Source organism: Alligator sinensis, unplaced genomic scaffold (genome assembly GCF_000455745.1).
Source record: "Alligator sinensis unplaced genomic scaffold, ASM45574v1 scaffold330_1, whole genome shotgun sequence".
NCBI classification, from domain to species: Eukaryota; Metazoa; Chordata; order Crocodylia; family Alligatoridae; genus Alligator; species Alligator sinensis.
The window spans coordinates 1,905,785-1,929,290 of record NW_005842178.1 but is presented as its reverse complement, the minus strand read 5'-3'; the positions used below and the strand labels follow the sequence as shown (position 1 = coordinate 1,929,290).

The window sequence follows — 23,506 nt, the reverse complement described above, 5'->3', positions numbered from 1 at the left end:
TGTGTCCTGAAAGTCCTTTCCTGGGCAAGAGCCTCTCATGTGTCGGGAAAATTCCATCGTGCCAAGGCACCAAAATCACTGGGTTGTGACATTCAGCACCAGCTTGGCAAGTTTGCCTGATCACATGCCCTGAGTAAGTAAAGAGCATCCAAAGTTCTGCACTCAATTCCTGGTTACATCAGTGGAAATGCCCTCATATGAGCAACTTCATCTAGGATTCCTGGACCCTACTAATAGAGAGAACCAGTTTTGGCAGAAAGAGCAGCTGGGGGCAGCATGGTACTCAGCTGGATACCCATCTGCTGCAAAGCTAGTAGACCATCTCGCTTAGAAGTAAGACCCAGGAGCAAGAAGAGCAACCCATTGAGGAGGGTGCACTTGAACTTTGGCTATTGTTTTGCATGGGCCCTGATTTGCCTATAGTCAACCCCTATAAACATATAGGGCCAAACTCTGGATTCTGAGTTTGAGCACATGGTTTTCTCTGTGGAAGACCTCAATAAAAAAAACTGCCTGACTGTACCTGAAGATGACTCCTAGTTATAGCATCTCTTGCTAATGCAGAGGTGCAAAGTATGGAATGAACATGGACTTTTTTTTTTTACGTACAGATGGTATTTTAAAAATATCACTGATAGAAGTCTGGGTCTTGTTACCTGCGATGGTCCCAATTTCATGCATTACAGAGCTGTTCCATCCTGTGGCAATTCCAAACACAGATTCTGCCATCTTCTTAAACTCTTGCAGAAGGGGAGTACTGCAAGTCAACATACCAACTCTGGAAACAACAGCACTGCAAAAGAACAACAGGCTTAGCGCCACGTACAGTAATCATCACAACCAGCATTTAAAAGGCCTGCAACACACTTCATCTACACTAGCCAAGTTTATCCTAGCTTTAGGAAAAAATCAGGGTGCACATATTGCAAGTAATATTTAAAGTGTTGTCAACCTTTTAAAAATGAGTATGCTTGAACAACAAGCTCAAGTTTTTCAATGCAATACTCATGTTTGGATTTAAATGGGGTAGAGGATTTATAAATACTACGTTGGGACCTATTTTAAACCACCAGTCCAGGCACCACTTAAATCAGTTGCCTAATCCAGGGGTTTCTAACATAAAGGCTGAGTAATGCTGTATATAAAAATCTGGTGATATTTTTTAAGTGATTGAAGAGATGGGATGGGATGGGATGTTATATATCCCAGGATGGGCTCTGTACAAGTTTCACTACACCCAGAGCTTTGCTGATGCTCACAAGGGCACATGTAGACACCATACCAAAGATTATGACCTGCTGACAAATGTTTAAAGTGTCAGAAAAATGTCACCAGATATGGTGCTCTGGAAATCCTTTAGGGAAGACAAACTCCACATACCCAATATCAGTAAAATGTTTCTACCTGAATTCTGTAATCCTGATGGACTTGATGTCTGTAGTATTCAGGGCACAAAGATTAGCTCCTAATCCTGCTAAATGAAAGCTTTTCAACTCATTGACTGTCTGACTAGAGTCTTCCAGAAACCCTTGTAAAATAGATGTAGCCTGCAAAAACAATGAGACATCATGCAAGGACAGCATGCAGGCATTATAAGATTCTGCTAGAGGAAGACATTATCTACACCAGCTATTACAAATTGGCCTGGATGTTATTAAACGGGGCCTGAGCCTGCATCCCCTGAAGTCAGTGGGAGTTATACCATTGCCTTCAGTAGGAGCAATGTCAGTGGAGATCACATGCTTAGTGCCTCCTGAGCAATGCTGAGTATTGCCTCCCAGAGAGTGAGGCAAGCATACAGCACAACCTGAGATCACTCAGCCCTTTCCATCTTTGGGTTACAAACAAATTCTTCCACAGAGTGGATACCACTGAAGTAGTCACAAAACTGCCCATATTTAATTCAGCCGAAAAAAATGGTTAATGTTAAGTAGAGCTAACCCCCCCGAAGAAAATCTGAAATCTGCTAAGCAATCAATATTAAGTTATTAAGGATCCTAAACATTAACTTATCCTGTTTAAGTGTCTTATGAAGATGTTAACCTATGCTCAAGTCAGTAAATGACTGCATTTCTTAAAACACAACAGGAAATCTCAAAAGTGAAGTAGCACTGTATATATAAAAACACTCCAGTGCCTTCTGTTTCCTTCTTTTATTGGCTCTTCAGCCAAAGCATCTATAAAGAGGTTTGTGATATTTTGCCAGTACTAGATACTAGGCCTGTGTGAGTAGGCAGCTATTTGATCCGGCTTCAGATCCGTCCACTTCGGATGCCAGGGATCCGATCCAGAGCTCCAGACCGGGTTCCCGCTTTGATCTGACCGAAGCAGCTCTGAAGCTTTGGTGACGCCTCAGAGATCCGGTCATAGGGTATAATGGGGAAATCAATGAAATATCTATAATGTTGTTGTTTTTTGTCTGATTTAGATTAAACTTGTAGAGAAGGTAGCCTCTGCTGAGAGCATGAAGCCTGCCAAGTTTCAAGAAGATCGGTGCAGGGGTTTGGGGGGAACTGTACCACAAATTCTTGAAAGCAAAACTTATGTCACGTGTATGTATTACGCCACGGGGGTTAAAACTGTAGGGTTGGTAGCCCCTGGTGAGGCCATGAAGCCTGCTATGATTCAAGAAGATCGGTGCAGGGGTTTGGAAGGAACTGCACCTCAAGCTGCTGACAGGCAAAACTTGTGACATAGATGACCCTGTGTGTGGTAAGGCGCAGCGGGCTGAAAACTGCAGGGGCGGGGGCGCAGGCGCAAGGCGCCACAAAGCCTGCCAAGTGTCAAGGAGATAAGTGCAGGGTTTGGGGGAAACTGCACCTCAAGCTGAGGACAAGCAAAACTTGTGACATGGGTGACACTGTGTGTGTTAAGGCGCAGCAGGGTGAAAGCTGCAGGGATGGTAGCCCCTGCTGAGGCCACAAAACCTGCCAGCTGTTGAGGAGATTGGTGCAGGGGAGTTCTGTGGCCTTACCAGGGGCTACCACCCCTGCAGTTTTCAACCCCCTGCGTTGTAACACATAGACGTGACATGAGTTTTCTTTCAAGAATTTGGGGTGCAGTTACCCCTGAACCCCTGCACTGATCTTCTTGAAACTTGGTAGGCTTTGTGGTCTCAGCAGAGGCTACCATCCCTGCAAATTTCATCCACATCAGACAAAAAACAACAAAGTTATAGATATTTCATTGATTTCCCATTATACCCTATGGCCAAATCTCCGAGGCGGCTCCAAAGCTTTTCCAAAATGCTTTGGAAAGCCTAATGAAGCCAGTGCTTCGATCCAGACATGCCGCTTCGGACACCAAAGCATCCAAAGCTTCTCTGGATCCGAAGCACGGTCCGAAGCCTCACACAGCCCTACTAGATACTGCCATCCTAATGTCATACACCGAAGAGATGTGATGGCAAGATCACACAGGCAGAAATGTGCTGCTCATTGCATATACAAAAAGCCTTTTAATCTTCCCTCCATACGCCATGTAAATCCCACTGACATTAATGGGGCCATTCAGGCAAACAGAGAATTGAAAAGAGGTAGTGAACAAGTATCTGAATGGAATAAGCAGTAATAATTTACCTGCATAGGTACTAGAATGTTTTTGTCTGGGGGAGAGGTGGAGGAGGTGTTAAAGGCTGGCTACTGGTACTTCTGACTTGAGCCTCAGTCAGAATAGACTAGTAGTTTGTATCAACTGCTACATGCTTAGAAGCTGGTATAAGAGGAGTTGGCAGCCTCATACTAATTCTAAGTGAACAAATGTTCCAACACAGTGAACTCTACCTCAGGTTGTACTTACTGCCATCCTTCTTGGACACCTTGCTAGGGAGGCCAAGGAACAGCACTAATCTACCATTTCAAGGAGGGTGCAGGGGAGGAACTGGAAATCTGGAAGGGTGTGGTGTGTTGTACCTGTTTTGTAGGAAATCCTACAACTTCAGTCTGGAGGGACACTCATTTAGGGCCTTTTACCAGCAATAAATTCACTACAACACTTACCTGGTCAGGAGTCCATTCTGTTTGTTGACTAAGTGCAGCAACAGTATCAATAGAATTCAAATCCAACTCCCGTATCTCACTCTCGTTGAGAGCTAGGGCAATGTACCCAAGGGAAATAATATGATATTTCTTCCAATCTGGCAACATGCCCCAAACCTTTAAAATAAAATCATCAACACACAATATCTATTAGTTTATGACGAAGACTCACAGGCATGCCCCATTCTCTGATCTGAAAAAAATAATGACCAAAGATAAACGTTATGGGCCAGACTCTCTGGTCTGCTTATGCTGCTCTGTCTGGCATAAGCAGAGCTTGGATGTTACAAAAAAAATCAAGCACTTCCAGTTCTAGGGTGGAGAAGCTGGTTACTATACTGTATTTTGTTACCTTACCTTGTAACTAGGGGTGCACTGATAAAGATTGTTTTGGCCGATTATTAACCAACCATATTGGCCTATGCTGATCCAATAACCAATGTTTAGTAATAATGCAAGGTATTTTAAATTACTGACATAAACAAACCTTTTTTGCTTGTTTTACATTTATAACACACACATGCACATGAAGGAGCACTGCTATTTCTAAGCGTGGGGACATTTGTACAGGAGATGCAGTGGCACTTTAATTAGAGTGGCTCTCAGAGCCGCTCTAATTAAAGTGCTGCCCCCCATTTCCCGGAGCACATGTAAAAGTTCCCGAGCCAGTTGCAGCAGGAGGGGCTAAGCCTAGCAGTTCCTGCAACTGGCTGCGTGGAGCCCTTCAGCCCCTGCTCTTCTGCATGATGCCTTTGAACCCCAGGCCAGGGGCAGCAAGGCTGAGGGGGAAGATGCGATCCTTCCTGGCTGCCCAGGACTGGCTGGTCTCTGGGCCAGGCTCCCCACTCTCCTCCCTCTGCCCAGGGCAGTGCCATGAGACCATTCTGGGCCTGGAGAAACTGGGCCCGAGGTCCTGGGAGCTGGACTTCAGCTGGGGAAGGGCTCCTTCTTCTCCTGGTGCTCCCACTGCCAGGGGCAGGGCAAGCCCCCATACCTTGTGGGGGAGACTGAATGGACCCAGCCCTAGAAAGGGCAGGACCCGGCTGCACTGAGGGGCTGGGGGAAGGACCCTGCTGCACACAGCAGAGGGGAGTGGCTGCTTCAGCCTAGAGAGTGGGTAAATATTTGGCACCTAGGCTATATGTTATGCCATGCCACTATGGTACAATGCTACCAGTTTTCAAGCTAGTAAGGTTAAAGCTAGCTTGTGATGGATCTACCCAAGCTACCGCTACTGCAGAGTAGACATCTTTTGACTGTTTGTTTGAATAATCAGCAATTGTGTCCCCCCAAACAATGAAATACGCTCGTCTCAAAAAATAAATAAATAAATAAATAAATAATAATAAAAAAAAAAAAAAATCAGACAAGCCTATGTTCTCCACCATGGCCTCTGGAATAGCAGCAACCTCTCATCATGTCAGTTCCTCCATAATGTGATGTTCAAAGATGAGCCTGGTGCTAATGCTGTGTAGAGAAATAGATCTAGAAGGCCAACCCTGGTCTGAACAAACACCTCATACCATTCTGACACAGGGGAGTTATTTTTCTAGAAATTCACATTTGGTTGAAAGGTGAAAAAGGGGTACCTATTGAAGATGAACTCCAGTTCCAATTTCAGATCCCCTGAAGATGATACTACACAAACTAAAGAGAAATAAAGTGAAAAAGGACCAAATCATTGGGAACAGGATTTTTGACACCCAGGAGAGCTTGGGACCATGCACAAAAATAGTTGTTTTATTATATCCTTGGAAAGTTTTTCTAATATTCAAATGAAACTTGGGGCAGCCTTAGAGCTTTTCTAAATTGCATTGGCTGACAGTGGCTTCATGGAGACATTATTACAGTCAAGTATTGGTGGAGCACAGAGGTAAGCCTGGTGTAACCCTTTTCTTCAAATATGTCTCCTATATAAGGCTCTGGGGAGGCAGTTTTGCTTGCTCTGCATCAGTGGTGGGCAACCTTTTTGGCAGGTATGCCACAAATTAGCTGCACACTCTCCTCAAGTGCAACTCTGATCCCCTTTGGAGCAGCCTAATCTGCTGCTCTTTCTCCTTCCAACCCTATGCTCTCTGCCTGATTTGCTGCTCTGCTTTTCACTTCCTTCCCTATGCTCCCTGCCCAATTTGCTGCTTTCTGCTTCCTGTTCCCTCCTTGATCTGTTGTGTGCCGCATACGAAGGCTTTCTGTGCCACTTGTGGCATCTGTGCCACAGGTTGGCTAGCCCTGCCCTACATTAAACACTGACCTTCCTTAGCCTGAGAGAATCTATCTGACCAGTTATGACTGCATAAAGCAACTATAATGTACACAGTATCGAACCCAAGACCTTTTAATCTTCTACAAAGATGATTAAACATGGTAATATGTATAAGCCCCAGTATTAAAAATCTTGATTTGCTAGATAAAGTAGTACATGAATGACACATAATTAGATTTTTTTTTGCATGTTTAAAACTGTTCATATCTGACGTGGTTATGAAATAAAGACAGTTCTGAACTGGTTTACAACTAATGTTCTCAGGCAGTATGGATTCACAGTGCAGGATAGGACACATGAAACATTAGCCATGTAGATCTGAACATAAGGTAGAATGAAAACTGAAAGGGATCTTACCCCATTCAACAAGAGACAAAAAACTCATTTATACATATGTCAAAGCACAGAGATTTGGAGATTTCCCAATTATAAGTGGGTTAAGCTTAGTTTCATTAGCCCACAATCAGTTAACTGTGAATTCCTTGCATTATTTTGGAAACACAGAATTACAAACTCTTTCTGAGAATTCATTTAGAGGAAATAAAGCCAGTTTCTTCAAGCCTTTCATCAAAGCTGCCCTGTGATTAACAGTATACTGTACAGCATCTCATGCATATGATTTCAATCAACTCTAGCAGCCTGGCTTATACTTGTTCATTCCTCATATTTTGTATTCAGTATAACCCTGTAGTATTTCTGACAAATTAATATATAGAAAGTTCGTTGCTTCCTGCCGAGCTGCAGTGTTTCTTACAAATGCCTGCACTGACTGAAAGATTTTTATTCGGTGCATTACAGGCCTACGTATCTTTTAACTGAATACAGCTAGGAAATAGGAATATTCATTTCATTGGCAATTTCTCTATCACTCTGCAAGGAAGCCATTCAACTGTACTGTGGTACAGTACGAGGAACAATGGTCATAAGCTGATGGAGAATAGGTTTAGGTTAGAGATCAGAAGGCAATATTTTACAGTTAGGGTGGCCAAAATCTGGAACCAACTTCCCAGGGAGGTGGTCCTCGCCCCTACCTTGGGCAAATTCAAGAGGAGGTTGGATGATCACCTGTCTGGGGTCTTGTGAACCCAGCATTCATTCCTGCCTGTGGCAGGGGGTCAGGCTGGATGATCTGTTCAGGTCCCTCCTGACCCTAGCTACTATGAACTTATGAAACTATGGTAATATCTTTTTAAATTTCCAACCTACTCAGATAAATAATGCTCTTTTTTTCTGAGATGTTTACTCTTCTTCCTGGTCATGTATCTTCATTTTGGAAGAGGCAGTATCTCCAGAAGGGTATTTTTATTACACAACATGTTGACCCACTCTGCCAAATTAGCAGACATAGAATTTCCCATTGTAGGAGGAACCATAACATTTGGAAATCAGAGTTGAACCATTTCCCACCCCCTAACTCATCATCAGCTTGAAAAGCTAGACCTGACTCATGCTGCTTGAACTTCCATTTTTTGGCTTTATCTTTGTCTTGATTGATGTGAAGTTAGGTCATTTATAGTGAGATACCAACCAGCAGCAGTTCTCCTGCTGTGCAATCCTAAGTGGAAACAAAACACTTTTAGCGTCCACCATGAGGGAGATAGATAAGTGCCATACTTCCAATCTGTCCATAACTGATGTGGTGGAAAAATTAAGGTGTTTCATCACTACCCTGCTTTTACGGTTAGGTAACTAATACACAAAAGTTATCCCAGGGTAAAAAAACTCTGCCTTTTTATATCAGTGAAGATTCAGCCTATGGGTGCCTATACACAAGCAGTGAGGCTGCTCTAATGCACTGTCTGCTGGAGAGTGGTAATTACTGCACTCCAGAAGCTTCCAGTGTCTTTTGCATCAGTGAACCTGCACTTAAAAAGGCCAGTGGGGGTGCTTTATCTAAAGCTTGTTTGACGAGCTTTAGTTAAAGTGCCCCACTGCCATTTTTAAGTGTGGGAATGCCGATACAGGAGATGCTCCAGATGTTTTAATTAGAGGAGCTCTCAGAGCCGCTCTAATTAAAGTGTCCCCCACCACTCCCAGAGCACGCATATAAACACTCTAAGTGTTTGGGCTCTTTTCCACCTAAAATTTCCCTCACTTGTTGTTGTCATTGAGTTCCAAAAGAGATAGTGATGGTGAGAATACTAGCCTTGTCCTGAATAGGAAAAGACTTTTCAATCAGGTTAGTTTAACATGTTGTTTAAAACACCAAGATATACCAACACTCTGAGCTTGCTTCTCAGCAGGCTGAGTAATAGCCTTTGATGTTGGCTTATGATTTTTCAGTTTTGAAAGAACAGGAATAAAGTAGCTAAAACAGGGATTCAAAAGTGAAGCATTTAACTCATTCAGCAACCAGCAGCTCAGTCCAATTTAGCCTGTTGACTCTAAACTAATACAAATTTTCCTTTAAGATATCTGATACCATTTGAGATTATTTCTCAAAAAAACTGTAGGTATTACTGAAGCAACAATAATGCTGAAGCAACAGTTACTTTAGTAATGTAGACTTCAACAATAAAATATGGATGTATTTTCGTTTGGAGATGTAATAGCTACCTGCTTAGCTTTCTCCTTCAAAGCAATAAGCTGGGATTTGTTGAAACCTGTCACAGTCCCAAGGAGTTCCACATTTTTGATAAAAGTGTCTGTGCCCATGCACTGCAGTTCTTGAACTGACCAAAAGGCATTTGCTTCTCCTAACTTAATAATCTCATCTGAAGAGGGAGCTCTGATTCCTATACAACCTGGAAAGAAAACAAAACACAGTTTGAAGAGCTTTCTTCAAGGGGACTGATTTAAGAATTCTGATGCAAAAATCAAAGCAATGAAGCCTTATGCTGTCTTGTTATGATGGTAACATATCATGATATAACTCTGGCCAGGACTATCTTGATAAGTTAAGCATCCAATGTTCTTACAATGAAATAAAAATATATATTTTAAAGAATCATATGCAACTGATATTCTTTATCTAAAACTGGCATTTACCTAATTAGTTATGTGCTTTGTTCCTTGAAGACAATGTGTATTGGAAAGGAAAGGAGGGGCAGATTAACCAGTGACTATATAAAACACCTTACTAAAACAACACTTGCTTGCAACAGCTAGAATATCAGCTTAAGAGTTTTCAGATGTGTCATTCTAAATTCCTCAGGGCCACATTTGGAGGTGAAACCTTCTGCTGACTTCAGTGGAATAAAAAGTTTCCATGTACCTGTATTGTATACATTTATTTACACGAAAATATTGCAGCTGAATAAACTGAACCTGCTTATTCTTGTTCAAACAGGACTTATTAAATCCAACTCACCAGCTAGCCTAACAGCAGGTATGACTGATCTTTCCTTTTTGAAAGACACGTACAGACATGCATGTCTGGAAAGATGTCGGATATTTAAACAAGGCACTGCCTAGAGAATTTAAGCATGCCGGAAAATTCCCCTGGCTCATTTTTTGTCAAGCACAGTGTTAAAATGCCAGGAATTAGAAAACCTGAGAGAGATGCTTATTTACAGCAGAACTACCAAGCAGCTAAACTATATGGTAAAAAATCTGATGCAAGGACAGATTCTGGGTCTCCGAGAACAGTGTTGTCACTCTGTGTTTTGACAAACCTGCTTCTTTTTTAGGCTGTCTCTGATGTATAGGAGAGCCTAGCATCCTAACATGATCTCTTCCTAACCCCTCTCCTGCTTCTAGTTTAGGAAACTTGTTCAGCAATTATCAAAAACAAACAATATCTGAATGTTTTCAGATTTGGCCATCACCAGGGAAAAGCAAAACTCCATAGATGCTGCCTCTGAGCTGAGCTTCCCTACCTAAACAGATTAAAGCAAGGATATATAAAATAGATTTATCTTTTGAAAGGAGGCAGGGGAAGAATTTACTGGAATCAAAGAAAGCTGGAGCAGCCGGTAGAACACTGAAAAGACCAAATCTGTCGAGCAAACACAATAGCTGTTTAGCTTCTACTGTACCAGCTGACTTCTCTACTTGCTTTTTAAACTGGTCTCATATAAAGCAGGACTGTTTCACTTTCCTCCCCTGCAAAAGGTCAACTTTTTTAATGTAAATGCTGCCAATGCAGACACAATAGAGTTCCAAGACACAAAACCTAGTATTTCTTTATCCTTGGAAAAACCTTTGATTTCATTACTTGGAACACACCAGATCTGCTGGCAAGAAATGCTCATTACAACTCTGATTGTGTGTCCTGTATCTGATGCTGTTTCATACTTGTTGTTGATGTAATCAAATCTACTTTAACTTAGTGTGAATGGGAAAGATTTGTTTAAATGTTTCCATTTTAACATATATAATAGCATTTCAGGACTGCTTTCTGTTTCTAGCACTGTTGCTGCTTTGCTGTTGACCTTGGGTAAATTACTTACTATGTGTGCCTTGGATTTCCCATCTGTAAAAAATGGGCTTAAAACAACACACACTTTCAGGAGTATTTTTTAATCGTCTGGAAATAGAGATGAAAACTCAGCTCTTAGTGCTATATGATACTGTTGCTGCCAAATTATGAAGATTAATATTAGATCAGCTGTGATTCTAAAAGCATTTCCTGTTTTGGGGAGGTTTTAGAAATAAAAAAAAGTCCCGGATTTTTCCACATTCAGCTTCCTCACTGGTCAAACTAATTCATACTGGGGAAAACATTTATGTGCTCCATACCACTGCACATCCCTTGGTGGGGGAGAGCAGCTGCATGAGGGGGTCACTATTGGTTACCTACTGCAGACAGGGGCTCCTTACACCAGCCCTGAATGCAGAGGGGCCCCTGGGTGAAGCAAAATAAGGGAAGGCTTCTGGATCTATACTAGTGAGTCTCAACAAACATGCTGTGGCACCCTGGGGTATCTTGAGATCCTTTCAAAGGTGCTGCAGGGTGCCGAACAGTTTTAGCATTGTTAGGTGTACAAACACAGTTCATAAGATAAACCCAGTGTTTTCAAATAGGAATCTATAGTATTGCGATTTCTCTGAGTTCTCTGCAACAGAAAAAATCCTCTATTATTCTTCTGTAGTTAAAAATTTTCTGAGGGGTGCCTCAAGATTTTTGAGAAGTGCCTCAAGTCTAAAAAGGTTGAGAATCACTGATCTATGATATTGTGACCACATCCTAAAACACATCCTAAAGGAAGCAGAAGGCAAGCTGAAATAGGTGGGTTGGGGTCCTCAAATTTGTGGCACACCCCAGGGTGGAAATAAGTTTGATTTATGCTTCCTGGATTTATAGTTTCCTGGTGCAAGAAGGGGTGAATTTCATCCATCCTCCACAGAAATGCCGAATCACCTAAAGGCACGGCTATCCCCTTTGGGTCAGATTCTGCTTTTCTACATCAGCATATATCTGGAATAATACCACAGCTCATTATTTTGTTGAACTGAGGCAAAAACACAGCAGTCTAAGTGTACAGTCACATTGCATCCTTTTGTACATGAATGTCCCATTATAAGGGCAGACAAGGTTCCTTGGGTGAATTTGATATCTTTTATTAGAACAACCCAAATAGTTGGAGAATAGTTATTAAGCAAGCTTTTTTGTTCAAAAACCCTTCGTCAGGCTAAGGAAGCTTCAGCAGTTGGTGTGCGCTCTTCCTGGATGGAATGAAAAGTAAAGAAGCCAGGGGCTGGGCTGGGCTGGGGAGTCAGTTGCCAGGCAGATTATAATGTATTAAAAATCCAATGTCTATGTTTAGTCCATGATCTCTAGTATCCAGGAGGTTGATGAAATGGAGTTCATAGGCTCGTCTCTGGGAAGTGTTGTGTAAGTTTCCCTTGAGGATCAGGACTGAGAGATTGGAGAGAGAGTGGCCCTCCTGTGAGAAATGTGCCCCCACCAGTAATTGGGTATTTCTGTTTTTGATACATTTCCGGTGTGCGTTCATTGTGGTGCACAGTTGTTGTTTGGTCTCTCTTACGTATTTTCCATCAGGGCATTTGGTGCATTGGATGAGGTATATTACATTTCTGGAGGTGCAGCTGTAAGACCCTGGGATGCTGATGGCTCTGTTGTGGGGTGTAGTAATAGTGGGGGTGGTGGAGATGTGTTGGCAGGTTTTGCATTTCTTGTCCTGGCACGGTCTGGATCCTTTTGGTGTGTTCTGGGCTTGAGGAAGTTTGCTTCTGGTGATGAGGTTGGCGAGGTTCGGTGCTTGTTTGAAGGCTAGAATGGGTGGCTCTGGGAAGATCTTTTTAAGAATAGGGTCTCTTTCTAGTATGGGTTGCAATTTTTTGAGGATTTTCCGTACAGGTTCAAGGGAGGGGTGATGCGTCATAACCAGCGGGGTGCGATTTGTGGGGGATTTTCTTCTGTACTGCAGCAGTTCTTCACGTGGTATCCGGGTGGCTCTTTCAAACGTGCGATCTACCTCTTTGGACGAGTGTCCTTGTTGGGTGAAAGCCTTTTTGAGATTGATGAGGTGGCAATCCCAGGTGTTCTCTTTAGTACAAATGCGGTGGTATCTGAGGGCTTGGCTGTATATCACAGCTTTTCTGGTGTGTTTAGGGTGATTGCTGGTTCTGTGCAGATACGTATGTTGGTCTGTGGGTTTCTTGTATACTGTGGTCTTTATTTTACCCTTCTGGATACTGATCATTGTGTCTAAAAAGGAGATGTTGGTGCTGGAGTATTCTAAAGAAAGTCGGATGGAGGGATGGTGACTGCTGAATTTATGATGGAACTCAATCAGAGATTGCAGGTTTTCAGTCCAAATGATGAAGATGTCATCGATGTATCTTAAGTATAGCAAGGGTTTGATGGTGCAGTTCTTGAGGAAGTCTTCTTCCAGGTGGCTCATAAAAAGGTTGGCATACTGTGGGGCTAAATTCATTCTCCAACTACCATAGCAAATCTGGCATTTCTCCTCTGGGTTTAAGTGGGGCTCTATACAGACTCATCCTTGCACATGTATGGATGAGATATTGGGGCAAAAGGACTGCTATGGCACCCGAAGCCCATAGAAATTATTGTTACAGAAACACTAATGTAAAATTGAAGTACGTAAGACATACAGAAGATAGACTCCATTTGGCACAAGATCTCCTGTACAGTGAACACTTGAATGTAGTCACTACAGATTAACATAAATTTTAGATTACAACACATTTAGTCCATGTAGACAGCTAGAATATAGCACCATTTGTCACATTCAGAATAGCCAAGTCAACATATACTGACATCTGACAAAAGATTAAATGAGTGCAATCTCTTGGCTCAATATCTTGCCCATCTTCGGTATCTCTCAATTCATGGAAGTTTCATTTCTACCAGCAAACCAAACAAAACAAAACTAAAACTTAACAAAAAATCATGCATCTTTTTCCTCCAAGCACCCCCAGGCCTTTCAGTAGATATTTAGCTGCATATTTTTAATGGAACAAAGTGTTTCATTAGCTAGACAATAATACAAACCAACCGATTGTTCTGAAAGACTGAACCTCTAAAATGCTTGAGGTTGTGCTTTCAGTTGCCATTTCTCAAGATGGATTTCATGACAAAGTAAACCCAAGAGACCATTCAGACTGCAGAAGCACAACCAAAAATATCAGCATTATCAACTTGTCCTTCTGACACAACAAAAATACTCACCAGTCCCATGGTTAGATGCTGCAATGAGGACAGTAGAGTTGTGAACAGTTTCAAATACAGTAGATAGGAACTCTTCAGGTAGAGGAGCTGGCCCAGCCATCTTTGCTATTTGCAGAATGGTATCTGGAAACTGCAAGATGAGAGATGAATGAGACATTTTCAGAATTCCCTCCTTTTTGAAACAAAAAGGTGATTAGGATGGGACAAAGGGCAGGACAATGGCATGAGTCTCTAACCAAGGGGTTAGTTGCAGCTGAGCTTTTCAGTCCTCTCTAGGTGTTTGGCAGTGGAGGAATGTAAAATGACTGCTTGGATGACAAGAGGAAGGGAAGGAAGATTATGGGGAGGTGAAGGCCTAGCCCCAGGGTCAGAAGGCTGGAATAAGGCCCACCAGCACTTTTTTTGCTGATTTGTAACTCGGTTTGATTTCCAGTTATAAACATGATCTCTTGAGGAAAACACCTTGCTGACAGGAACAGTGCTTTATTGCTGTACTGTGGATTCACGAGTTTACATTGACACACAAAGATCACAAGATTATAAAGAATGATAGGAAAAAGAAAACACAGCCCAACTCTCTGGGAGGGCAAGATATAGCGTTATGACTGAGGATGTTAGATGTCTGAGGATGCTGATACCGAACTAGCTCTTAAGCAAAACAGTAAATGTACAAGTGATCATCTGACTCTCTCTCTCATTGTGTGCTCCCACAGTTAATAATGACAAAAGACACAGTTTTAATTCAACCAAGGTAAGTCTACACATCGGGTTAACAGGATTGAGAAAGCAGGGAACACTGCTGCATGTAAAGCTTAAAAAATGGGTAGGCCCATCAACTATATCATCCTATGCAACAATATACAACTAACTAAAGCGGTTACATAAATAACTGATTACATTACCATGAGTTCCCAGATTAAACCATACAAGTTTTGATTGACAAGGAATAAAGGACTGGACAAAAATATATACAAGGTTTCTTTCAAGGGGAATTCAATACCCAGTATCCGTACTAAGACGATGCATTTTAAATTGAACGATAACATTTGCCATCGCAAAGTTTAAAAATGATCTACATTCTAAAAAATTTAAATGAAAGGATACCTTTTCAGCAAGGACATTTAATTCATCTTTTGTCAAAAGAGCTATGAATGGTCCAATATCCAGTGTTGTTTCAGCTGTCCAGTTCCTTGGGGAGCTGAGAAAATGTTTAGGAAAACTATATTAAAAAAAAAAAATCAATAATTTCTGCAACGTCACATCTGCCTAATGCTAGTGTTGAAACGCCACATTTTTATACCCTATCCTCTCAGAAAGATCAAGGTCTCTGTGCTAAACTGCTATTTTAGATTTGTTAACATCAGGTCATGTTTTTCTTTAACTCCCTGATTTATGGTCCATCTGTAAAGCCAGAGAGAGCTTTCAAATACCCTCTTAGTGCATCCCTCTATTTCAGCATCTATAACAGCTCATTGCCATCATATCTACAAAATAACAAGATTGCCCCATTTTAAACTTCTCTTGTCTTTTTCATGAAAGGGACAACTATTATAATCGAAGCACACATAAAACCAATTGTTTGCTGTAAAATGCTATATCCAAAGCCTAATTTTGGAGATACTTGTAACTTTGCTCTCATGCTTAAATATTTGCAGAATAAAGGTCAAAGGCCTGGTTTAACCAGTCACGTATTCATGTTCCCCAACAGGTGGCCTGTTGCTTAGTTACCAGCCCACCTGGGGTGGCTGCTACATCTTGGAGTGTAATCAGTTCTTCTCCCCTTCCATCAAGCTCCATGCAGGCTTCTGCATGATCACAGTAGCAAAGTCCTATTGGATTTCCAGGATTTTCCCTATTATCATGATGTCTGAGGTAGATGAACATGTTACTAAATGCAGTACAACTTAGCTCCACAGGATGTGATTTGTTACCTTGTATCTGTGTTAAGCTGTGTCAAGTGCATGTACAGTATATGAAAAATACAGTTTAAAAGCTAAAACACAGTTTTCAGTAGAGCTGCTGTTATCCAACTTCTTGGTGTGAAGAGAAAGTTGATTTTTAACCCTTTCTTTAATGTATTCAGTTCTGAGCACTCGGTTACCAGATAAATGCTGACAATTTGGAGGCGATTCAAAGAGAGCAACAAATGATGAGCAGCTTTTAGTGACTGGCTGTGGAGAGAGAGTACTACAGCTTAGCTTAGGATAAGTAGGGGGTAGTAGTTTTGAACTGAGTATCTCAAATGTAAGAGTTTCCCCAAAAGGAACAAAAGAGAAGGAAATTGTGCATTCTTCTAATCTGGGGAGCTGGGATCATTTTCTTTGTATAAGTGATACATGAGTAAGGCTCCGATAGGGCTTTTATCCTGACAGTTGTGAATTAACTCCAGAGGGTTGTATGTTTAATTGTTTCTCTAGGTAAGTGGATTGCATATGCCAGGGGCTCCCCCTAACCTCCACAAGCTTCCTGTATGTTACCCTTCCCTGCCTCTATTTTAGGGACTCACTGAAAATGCCCCAGCTCCTCATGCCAGAAGATCTGTGTGCCCTTCAATCTCTGCCACTAATAACTCTTTTCTTTCTCCCAGAGCTGTCAGTCAGGATGTTTAACTCTATTGAGAGCATGGGCAGTGATAAATTAGGCTTATCACATTACATGCAAACAGAGAAATGCCATCAAGATGAAAGTGGGCCTTACAGGCTCAGCCAATTACAGAGGTTGATTTGATTTGTTTTTACTGCAGTTCTGTCTGGACAAAGCAAATGGTTAGTATTTGTATGGATTAACCCCAACCAAAGCATTACTGTACATCTAAGATCTTACCCATACAGCTCAATAAGTCTGGATTTGATTTCTGTCTTCTGCTCATGGCTGAGCTGGTGGCAGAATTTGAACTGGTGAAGGGCTGCTGCCATTGCCTGCAGGGACATTCCACCACGTATAGCTGCTGGAGGTAAGTGGCAGATGAGATTGCCAAGCACATCAACATCATACTCATCATCAATGGAGCCATTCTGAAACAAAGAGGGTCCGTGCTAATGTGTTTGCCTCATTGGCAAAGCTAGTATCAGTACTATACACTTCATGGAAATTTGGTAAAGTTAAATGTGGGGTTATTGCATCTTTAAATGCAAATGTGTACATTAAACAGTAAAGCAACAAGTACAGCTGTTACTAGAGCAAAATCCTTCCCACCTTTACATATCTACCCAACTTGCAAACAAGCAGCTACTATCTGCTGAGATCATGGAGTATAGATTTATTGAACAGATGTTGCAATGGAGGGTCTGCAGTCTCTGTAGTCTTTTTCTGCTTGCCAGTGCACTAGGCTGTATGGTGCTTAGTAGCAGTGGATGAGAGGAAAGAGCATCTGTAGCTACGTGGATCAACCAATCAATTCCCCCTGTGTAGCAGGGATTCAACATCAGCAGGGACCATTACAGTCTCAAGGTTTACAGCAGCAAAAACAGAACAGCACTAGTAAAAGTGACCACTAAGGCAGTTTTCCTAGTCGCTGGGGATAACCTCTTTTCTGGCATGGAGTAGTACCCATGGAAGTAATGTATAGTTAACCTCCCACTTGTTGCTTGAGTGGGAAGATCTTGGCTTAATGCCCACTTTATGGAAATGAGAGACTCCTCCCTAGCTTGCTCCTGTAGCCATATGGCTGAGGGCAATCAAAACTCGGGGCATCTGAACCCTAAGACTCCGGGCCTGCATGTAGGATGCCTGCCAAATGATTTGGAAACATCTGAAGCCCCAGGTGGGGGTGGACGATGTTTGCCGGTAGTAGGGCCACTTATGGTTCTTGACTGACTCACTGATTTGGAATTGATTTGGTTGATTTGACTTGAAACATGAAAAATGTTCATAAAACAAACAGACAAACAAAAAACCAACTCTGCAGCCTGAGAGAAAATATCTTCCACTTCCCTGCTCTGTGGAGCTCCCTGTGCCAGGTACAGCTGCTCAGGATCAGCAAAGGCTGGGAGAACAGGATACAGTTTTAGGACAAACATGTCAAGTCTGGGCTGTGGTCACCAACTCTGTATGTGTGGCAGTGACTTCTCAGGAGAGTGCTTTGAGCCACAAAAGGAAGTGAATAAGGCTTTAAAGACATGTTTACTGTTTAGAGTGCAAACAATAAAACTTAATGGGGGACACAGAGAACATATGCAAGAAGTGGAGATGAGACACCAATATCTTTGTAATACAGCACTACGACATATACAAGGGGACTGTAAGGGAATGAGTGGCAAATACAGGCTTTATTGTGCTTGAAATGAGAACAAAGGAATGTTGTGTGCTGAGCTAGATGGCTTTCCTTCAGAAAACAACCAAAGCAATAATCCCTGCGAGCCATTCCAAAAACAACTCTGCATGACCAGAAGTTACAGAACGTTTGGCCCTTTGCAGCCGTCCAACCTTTGTCCTGAATAAACTGGCAGGCTGCTAAGTCAGAAAATGCGCTGGGACTTGTATGCACCAGCACACACGTTTACATCTGGTGGGAGCAGACCTGAAGAGATATGTAAATATAAATATACTTAAATCTGTCTACCTAACACTAACTGTCTTCAGGAACACAGACCCTCAGTCTCTGCCTATGCTTTTCTGGTCCAGAATTTCATGGATACTTTACATTATCTTGTGTTGGAGCTTCGAGTGGAGCCCTAAATTTTGGTGCCACTGGAATTTCAACCAAAGAATTTAGCTTATTCCTTAAATGTTATTGCCTACAAATGTTTTTTTTTTTAAAAGGCAGTGGACCCAATTCCACGATCCTTACTCAAGTAAGTCAGGAAGACCCCAGCTAGCCAATAAAAAACTCCCTGTCCCTGTTTAGATATACTGATGCAACAGCTGCTGATAAACCATGTTAAAATATCTTAGGCTTGCACCTGGGGCTGACAAAACAGTATTCTTATTAATATTTGTAAGTGGTGTTGCATGTAGAAGCCCCATCATTCATCAGGGTGCCAATATCCTAGATATTGCACAAATACAGCAAAAAGATGGGTCCTACCCCAAACAGCTTATACTCCCAAGTAAAAGAAAGAGACAACAGGGGGGGGATGTAGAGAAACAGATGTGAGGGGACAGGGAAGCACTGAATCTCTGTTACAAACAGTGTACAGAAACCCTGATAGATCACAGAATCATAGGACCAGAAGTGACTTGGAAGATCATCGAGCCCAGTCCCCTGCCATGGGCAAGAGGTTATTGAGCTTAAACTAGCTCAATGAGGTGCTTGCTTATCCAGGCTTGTCTTGAACACCTCCAGGGATGGTGACCGCACCACCTCTGCCAGGAGTGTGTTCCAGGTTCTAGTTACTCTTACAGAGAAGTTCTTCCTTATATATACAAGTTCTAATCTAAATCTTCCCTCTGTTAGTTTCTGCCCGTTGGTCCTTGTACTTCCAAGGGCTGCCTTCCTGAAGAGTTGCTCCTCCAGATCTTGGTGCTTCCCCCTGACATACTTGTAGGTGGCTATAGGTCACCTCTCAGCTTCCTCTTACTCAGGCTGAACAAGCCTAGTTCTCCGAGTCTCTCCTCCTAGGGCCTATCCAGGATCATGCGGGTGGCCCTTCTCTGCACCCTCTCGAGCTTATCCGCATCCTTCTTGAAGTGCAGTGCCCAAACTGGGCACAGTACTCCAGCTGCAGCCTCACCAACACTGAATAGAGAGGGAGGAGCACCTCTCTGGATATATTAGCAACACATCACTGATGCCTGCCAGAGTTCTATTTGTCCTGCTGGCAGCTTCATCGCACTGTTGGCTCCTACTCATTTTCTGATCAATTGTCACCTCCGGGTCTCGTTCAGATGTTGCGCCAGCCAACGGGCTACTGCCTATCCTATAGTTATGGTGAACTATCTGTCTACCCAGATGAAGGGCCTGGCACTTGTCCCTGTTGAACCTCATCTGATTCTGATCTGCCCATAGAACCAGTCTGTCTAGGTTGTCCTGGATCCTTGCCCTATCCTCTCGTGTGCTTGCATTTCCCCACAGTTCGGTATTATTGGCAAACTTAATCACAGAGCATTCCACCCCCTTGTCCAAATCATTAATAAATAGGTTAAAAACAGGGGTCCAAGCACCAATCCCTGTGGGACACCACTGGAGACATCCAGGATGAGGCCATCGCTGGGACTGGCCTCTAAGCCAGTTATCCATCCATCTCACCATAGACTGGTCCAGGCCTGTACAGTTGAACTGAGAGAATTTCATGGAAGACGGAGTCAAAAGCCTTACTGAAATCAAAGCAGATGATGTCTACCTCACGTCCCTTGTCCAGCTGGTTACTTACCTGGTTGTAAAAGGACACCAGTTTGTTAAGCATGATCTACCCTCCACAAAGCTGTGATGGTTGTTTCTTAACACCCTGTCAGTTACAAGTTTGTGACTGATGGCCTCCTTAATAACGCTCTCAAAAGTTTTTCCTCAGACCGAAGTTAGACTGACTGGTCTATAGTTTGCAGGGTCATCCCTCCTCCCTTTCTTAAAGATAGGTACAATGTTGGCCCTCTTCCAGTTGTCTGGGACCACTCCCGAGTTCCATGACTTTTCAAATATCTTTGCCAAAGGCCTTGCTATGAGTTCAGTCAGTTCTTTTACAACTCTTGGATGTAGGTCGTCTGACCAAGCACACTCGAAAAAGTCCAGTTGTTCTAAAAGGACCCTCACCTGGTCGGAGCTGATTTCATGTAGTCTTTTGACCTCCCCATATTCCCTGGGCCTCCAGACAGGTGCACAGCTCCTGTTAGTTTTCTGGAATACCCATGTGAAGTAACCATTTAGGAGCTCAACTTTTTCATGGGGATCTACTGTGTGCTGCCCCTCCATATTTAGCAGGGAACCCACAGCTGAACTCGATTTTTTCTTGCTCCCTGTGTATCTGTAGAAGGACTTTGTGTTGTCCTTAATTTTGGATGCTAGCTTGATTTCTATGCTGTCTTGGCTTTTTGTATCTCATACCTGCACACCCTGGTTATATTAGTGAACTGTTCTCTGGTTGCTGATCCTTTTTTCCATTGCTTGTATGTGTCCTTTTGCTTTTTCAAGAGTTTTCTAATAACCCTGTTGAGCCAAGCAGGTATCTTGACTCCTTCCCTGCTTTTTTATATCATGGGAACAGCCTCTTTTTGAGCAGAGAGGATTGCTCCCTTGAGGAGGTACCATCACTCCTGAACTCCCAAATCCTCCAGTTGCTGGTCACAGATGGCCTTTCTAACTAGTCTCCTGAGTTTGTTAAAGTTTGTCCTTCTGAAATCTAGGACCTCTGTTCTGCTAACTGAAATCCTAGCCTTCTGGTAAATGGTGAACTTAATCAGTTTGTGGTCACTGTCACCCAGAGTACCACCAATCCTAAGGTTGCCTACCATGTCCTCCCCTTTGGTAAACACTAAGTCCAGAGTGGCTTCCCCCTGGTCGGTCCTTCAACAACCTGTGACAGGAACAGGTCATCAAAAGTTGCCAAGAAATTGGGTGACCTGCTGGAGCTGGCCAAATGGTCCCCCCAACAGATGTCAGGGTAGTTGAAGTCACCTGTGACAATCAGGTTTTTGGTGCTGGCTGCCTCTGCCAGGTCCCTGGAGAATGCCTGATCATTCTCCTCTTCTTGGGAGAGAGGCCTGTGGTAGACTCCCACCATCATGTCTCTCTCTCCTGAACCCCCCTGTATCTTGACTCAGAGGGTCTTGAGGGACGTCTCTCTGCTATCAAACCTGACCTGCAGGGAGGGCTACCTCTCTTTCACATAGAGGGCCACCCCTCCTCTCTTCTCCCCAATGCAATCCTTCCTGTAGAGCCTATAGCTGTCGATATCCATTACCCAATCATACACGTCATCCCACCAGGTCTCCGTCAACTCGACAAGGTCAAAATCTTTGCCTATCAGAAGGAGAGCCAGTTCCTCCTGTTTGTTGCCCATGCTTCTGGCATTCCCATAAAGGCACCTGAGTTCCCCTCTGGTCACCTCAGGTTTTCTGTTACTATGCAAGTGTCTCAGGATGTTGGTGCTCATCTGGGTGTCCACTACTTCAATGCCCTCTCTCAGGGCATCATGGAAAGAGGATTCATGTACAGTAGTGGCTTCGTATACAACAATGGAGCCTCCCCCCTCACCCCCAGTCGTGTCTAGTTTAAAGCCCTCCTCAGCAAGTCGCCAATTCTCATAGAGAAGAGCTTTCTCCCTCTGCCTGTGAGGTAAATACCATCCCTTGCATGTAGCCCACTGCTTTTGAATGGTCTACCTAGGTTGAGGAATCCATAGCCTATGCAGTGACACCATCTCCGAAGCCTTCAGTTGGCCTCCTTGATGCACTCCTCCCTTCATCAGCCTTGGCCCTTGACTGGGAGGATTGAGAAAACCACTTGTGCCCCTAGGTCCTTGAGCCTCACCCTCATGGTCTTGTATTCACCCATGATTCTCTCAGGGCTGTTTCTTGCCGTATCATTGGTGCCCACATGGACAAGAAGCATGGGGTAGTGGTCCATAGGGTGGACCAGCCTAGGGATCCTTTCTGTGACATCTTGGATCCTGGCTCCTGGAAGGCAGCAGACCTCTCCCACAAGGGGGTCCGGACAACAAATGGGTCCTTCTGTGCCTCATAGCAAGGAGTCTCCCACAACAATTACCCTTCATTGTTTCCTTGGTGGGGGGTGGCTGTTCCTGTCCGGTTTGCAGAGCAGCGGACACGGAAGCCCCTCCATGTCGATGATGCAAAGGCTGCATAGCTGTTGTGATGCAAGGGCTGCATAGCTGCATGTTCTATTGGTGGAACTACTGACCCACCTCGTGACTTCGGGCCTGATGTGACCAACTTCCACCCAACATTGATAGGGGCATCTCGCTCAAGCTTGTTCTTTTGCTCGGTTTCCATGGCGTCCTTCTCTGGGTGCAGGGCCCAGCAGTACGCATCTATCTCTGCCTCATGTTCCCTGATGACTCACAGCCTGTTCACCTCCTCCTGGAACTCCCTCACTAGGCCCTTCAGAGCCTTCACCAGGGAGCACATGCCACAAGCGGAGGTGCCAGTGGCCCTACTCCCAGTCTCCATCTAACATGCCAGGCAGACCTTGCAGCCTGGAGTCAAGGGCTCTGTCTGCGTGCAGCCTGGGACCATTGACTCTGTCTGGATAAAGACCTCTGCGTCACCAAGGGTGGGTGCTCCCACCAGACCTGGAAGCCTAGGGGTATGGCATGTACCCACCACCATGTCTGTGGGGCGGACCTCAGTCACACAGCCTCCTAGGTGCTTGTTTAAGTTGAAGACCAGGTGGTGTGATTACCAGGGATCTGGGTTTTCTGCTTCCCATGGAAAATCGTACAAAACCACGGATTCCCAGTTTTTAATCGGAGAAAACGTGGATTTCTCTTTTTAGCAGAGAAATCCGTGGATTCTCCGCTTTTGCAAAAAGCTCTTGCAGGCTGGCGCAGCTCCAGCCTGCAAGAGCCGATTTGCAAAAAGGATGGCAAACCCCCAGGCCTGGCTGGAGGGGGAGGGAGAGGGGGAGAGCAGGGCCTGAGCCTCTGAGGCAGCCAAGGCCAGGCTCAGGCTCACACTCGCCCTTCGCCCCTGGAGCATGGAGCTAAGTGGGGC

At 43.6% G+C, this 23,506-nt stretch overlaps 1 protein-coding gene across 1 annotated transcript in view; it reads right to left on the bottom strand.

Annotated features, from left to right (window-relative positions):
- Nucleotides 1-23,506, bottom strand: part of OTOA (otoancorin) — a 55,377-nt gene that overhangs the window by 11,313 nt on the left and 20,558 nt on the right. Inside the window, exons 21-27 of the mRNA XM_025207016.1 lie at nucleotides 16,724-16,914; nucleotides 15,005-15,098; nucleotides 13,901-14,030; nucleotides 8,857-9,044; nucleotides 3,999-4,154; nucleotides 1,405-1,547; nucleotides 657-793 (exon numbers count right to left, since the gene is read on the bottom strand). Of these exons, the coding sequence (XP_025062801.1) occupies nucleotides 657-793; nucleotides 1,405-1,547; nucleotides 3,999-4,154; nucleotides 8,857-9,044; nucleotides 13,901-14,030; nucleotides 15,005-15,098; nucleotides 16,724-16,914 (1,039 nt within the window). The remainder of the gene's footprint in view (nucleotides 1-656; nucleotides 794-1,404; nucleotides 1,548-3,998; nucleotides 4,155-8,856; nucleotides 9,045-13,900; nucleotides 14,031-15,004; nucleotides 15,099-16,723; nucleotides 16,915-23,506) is intronic.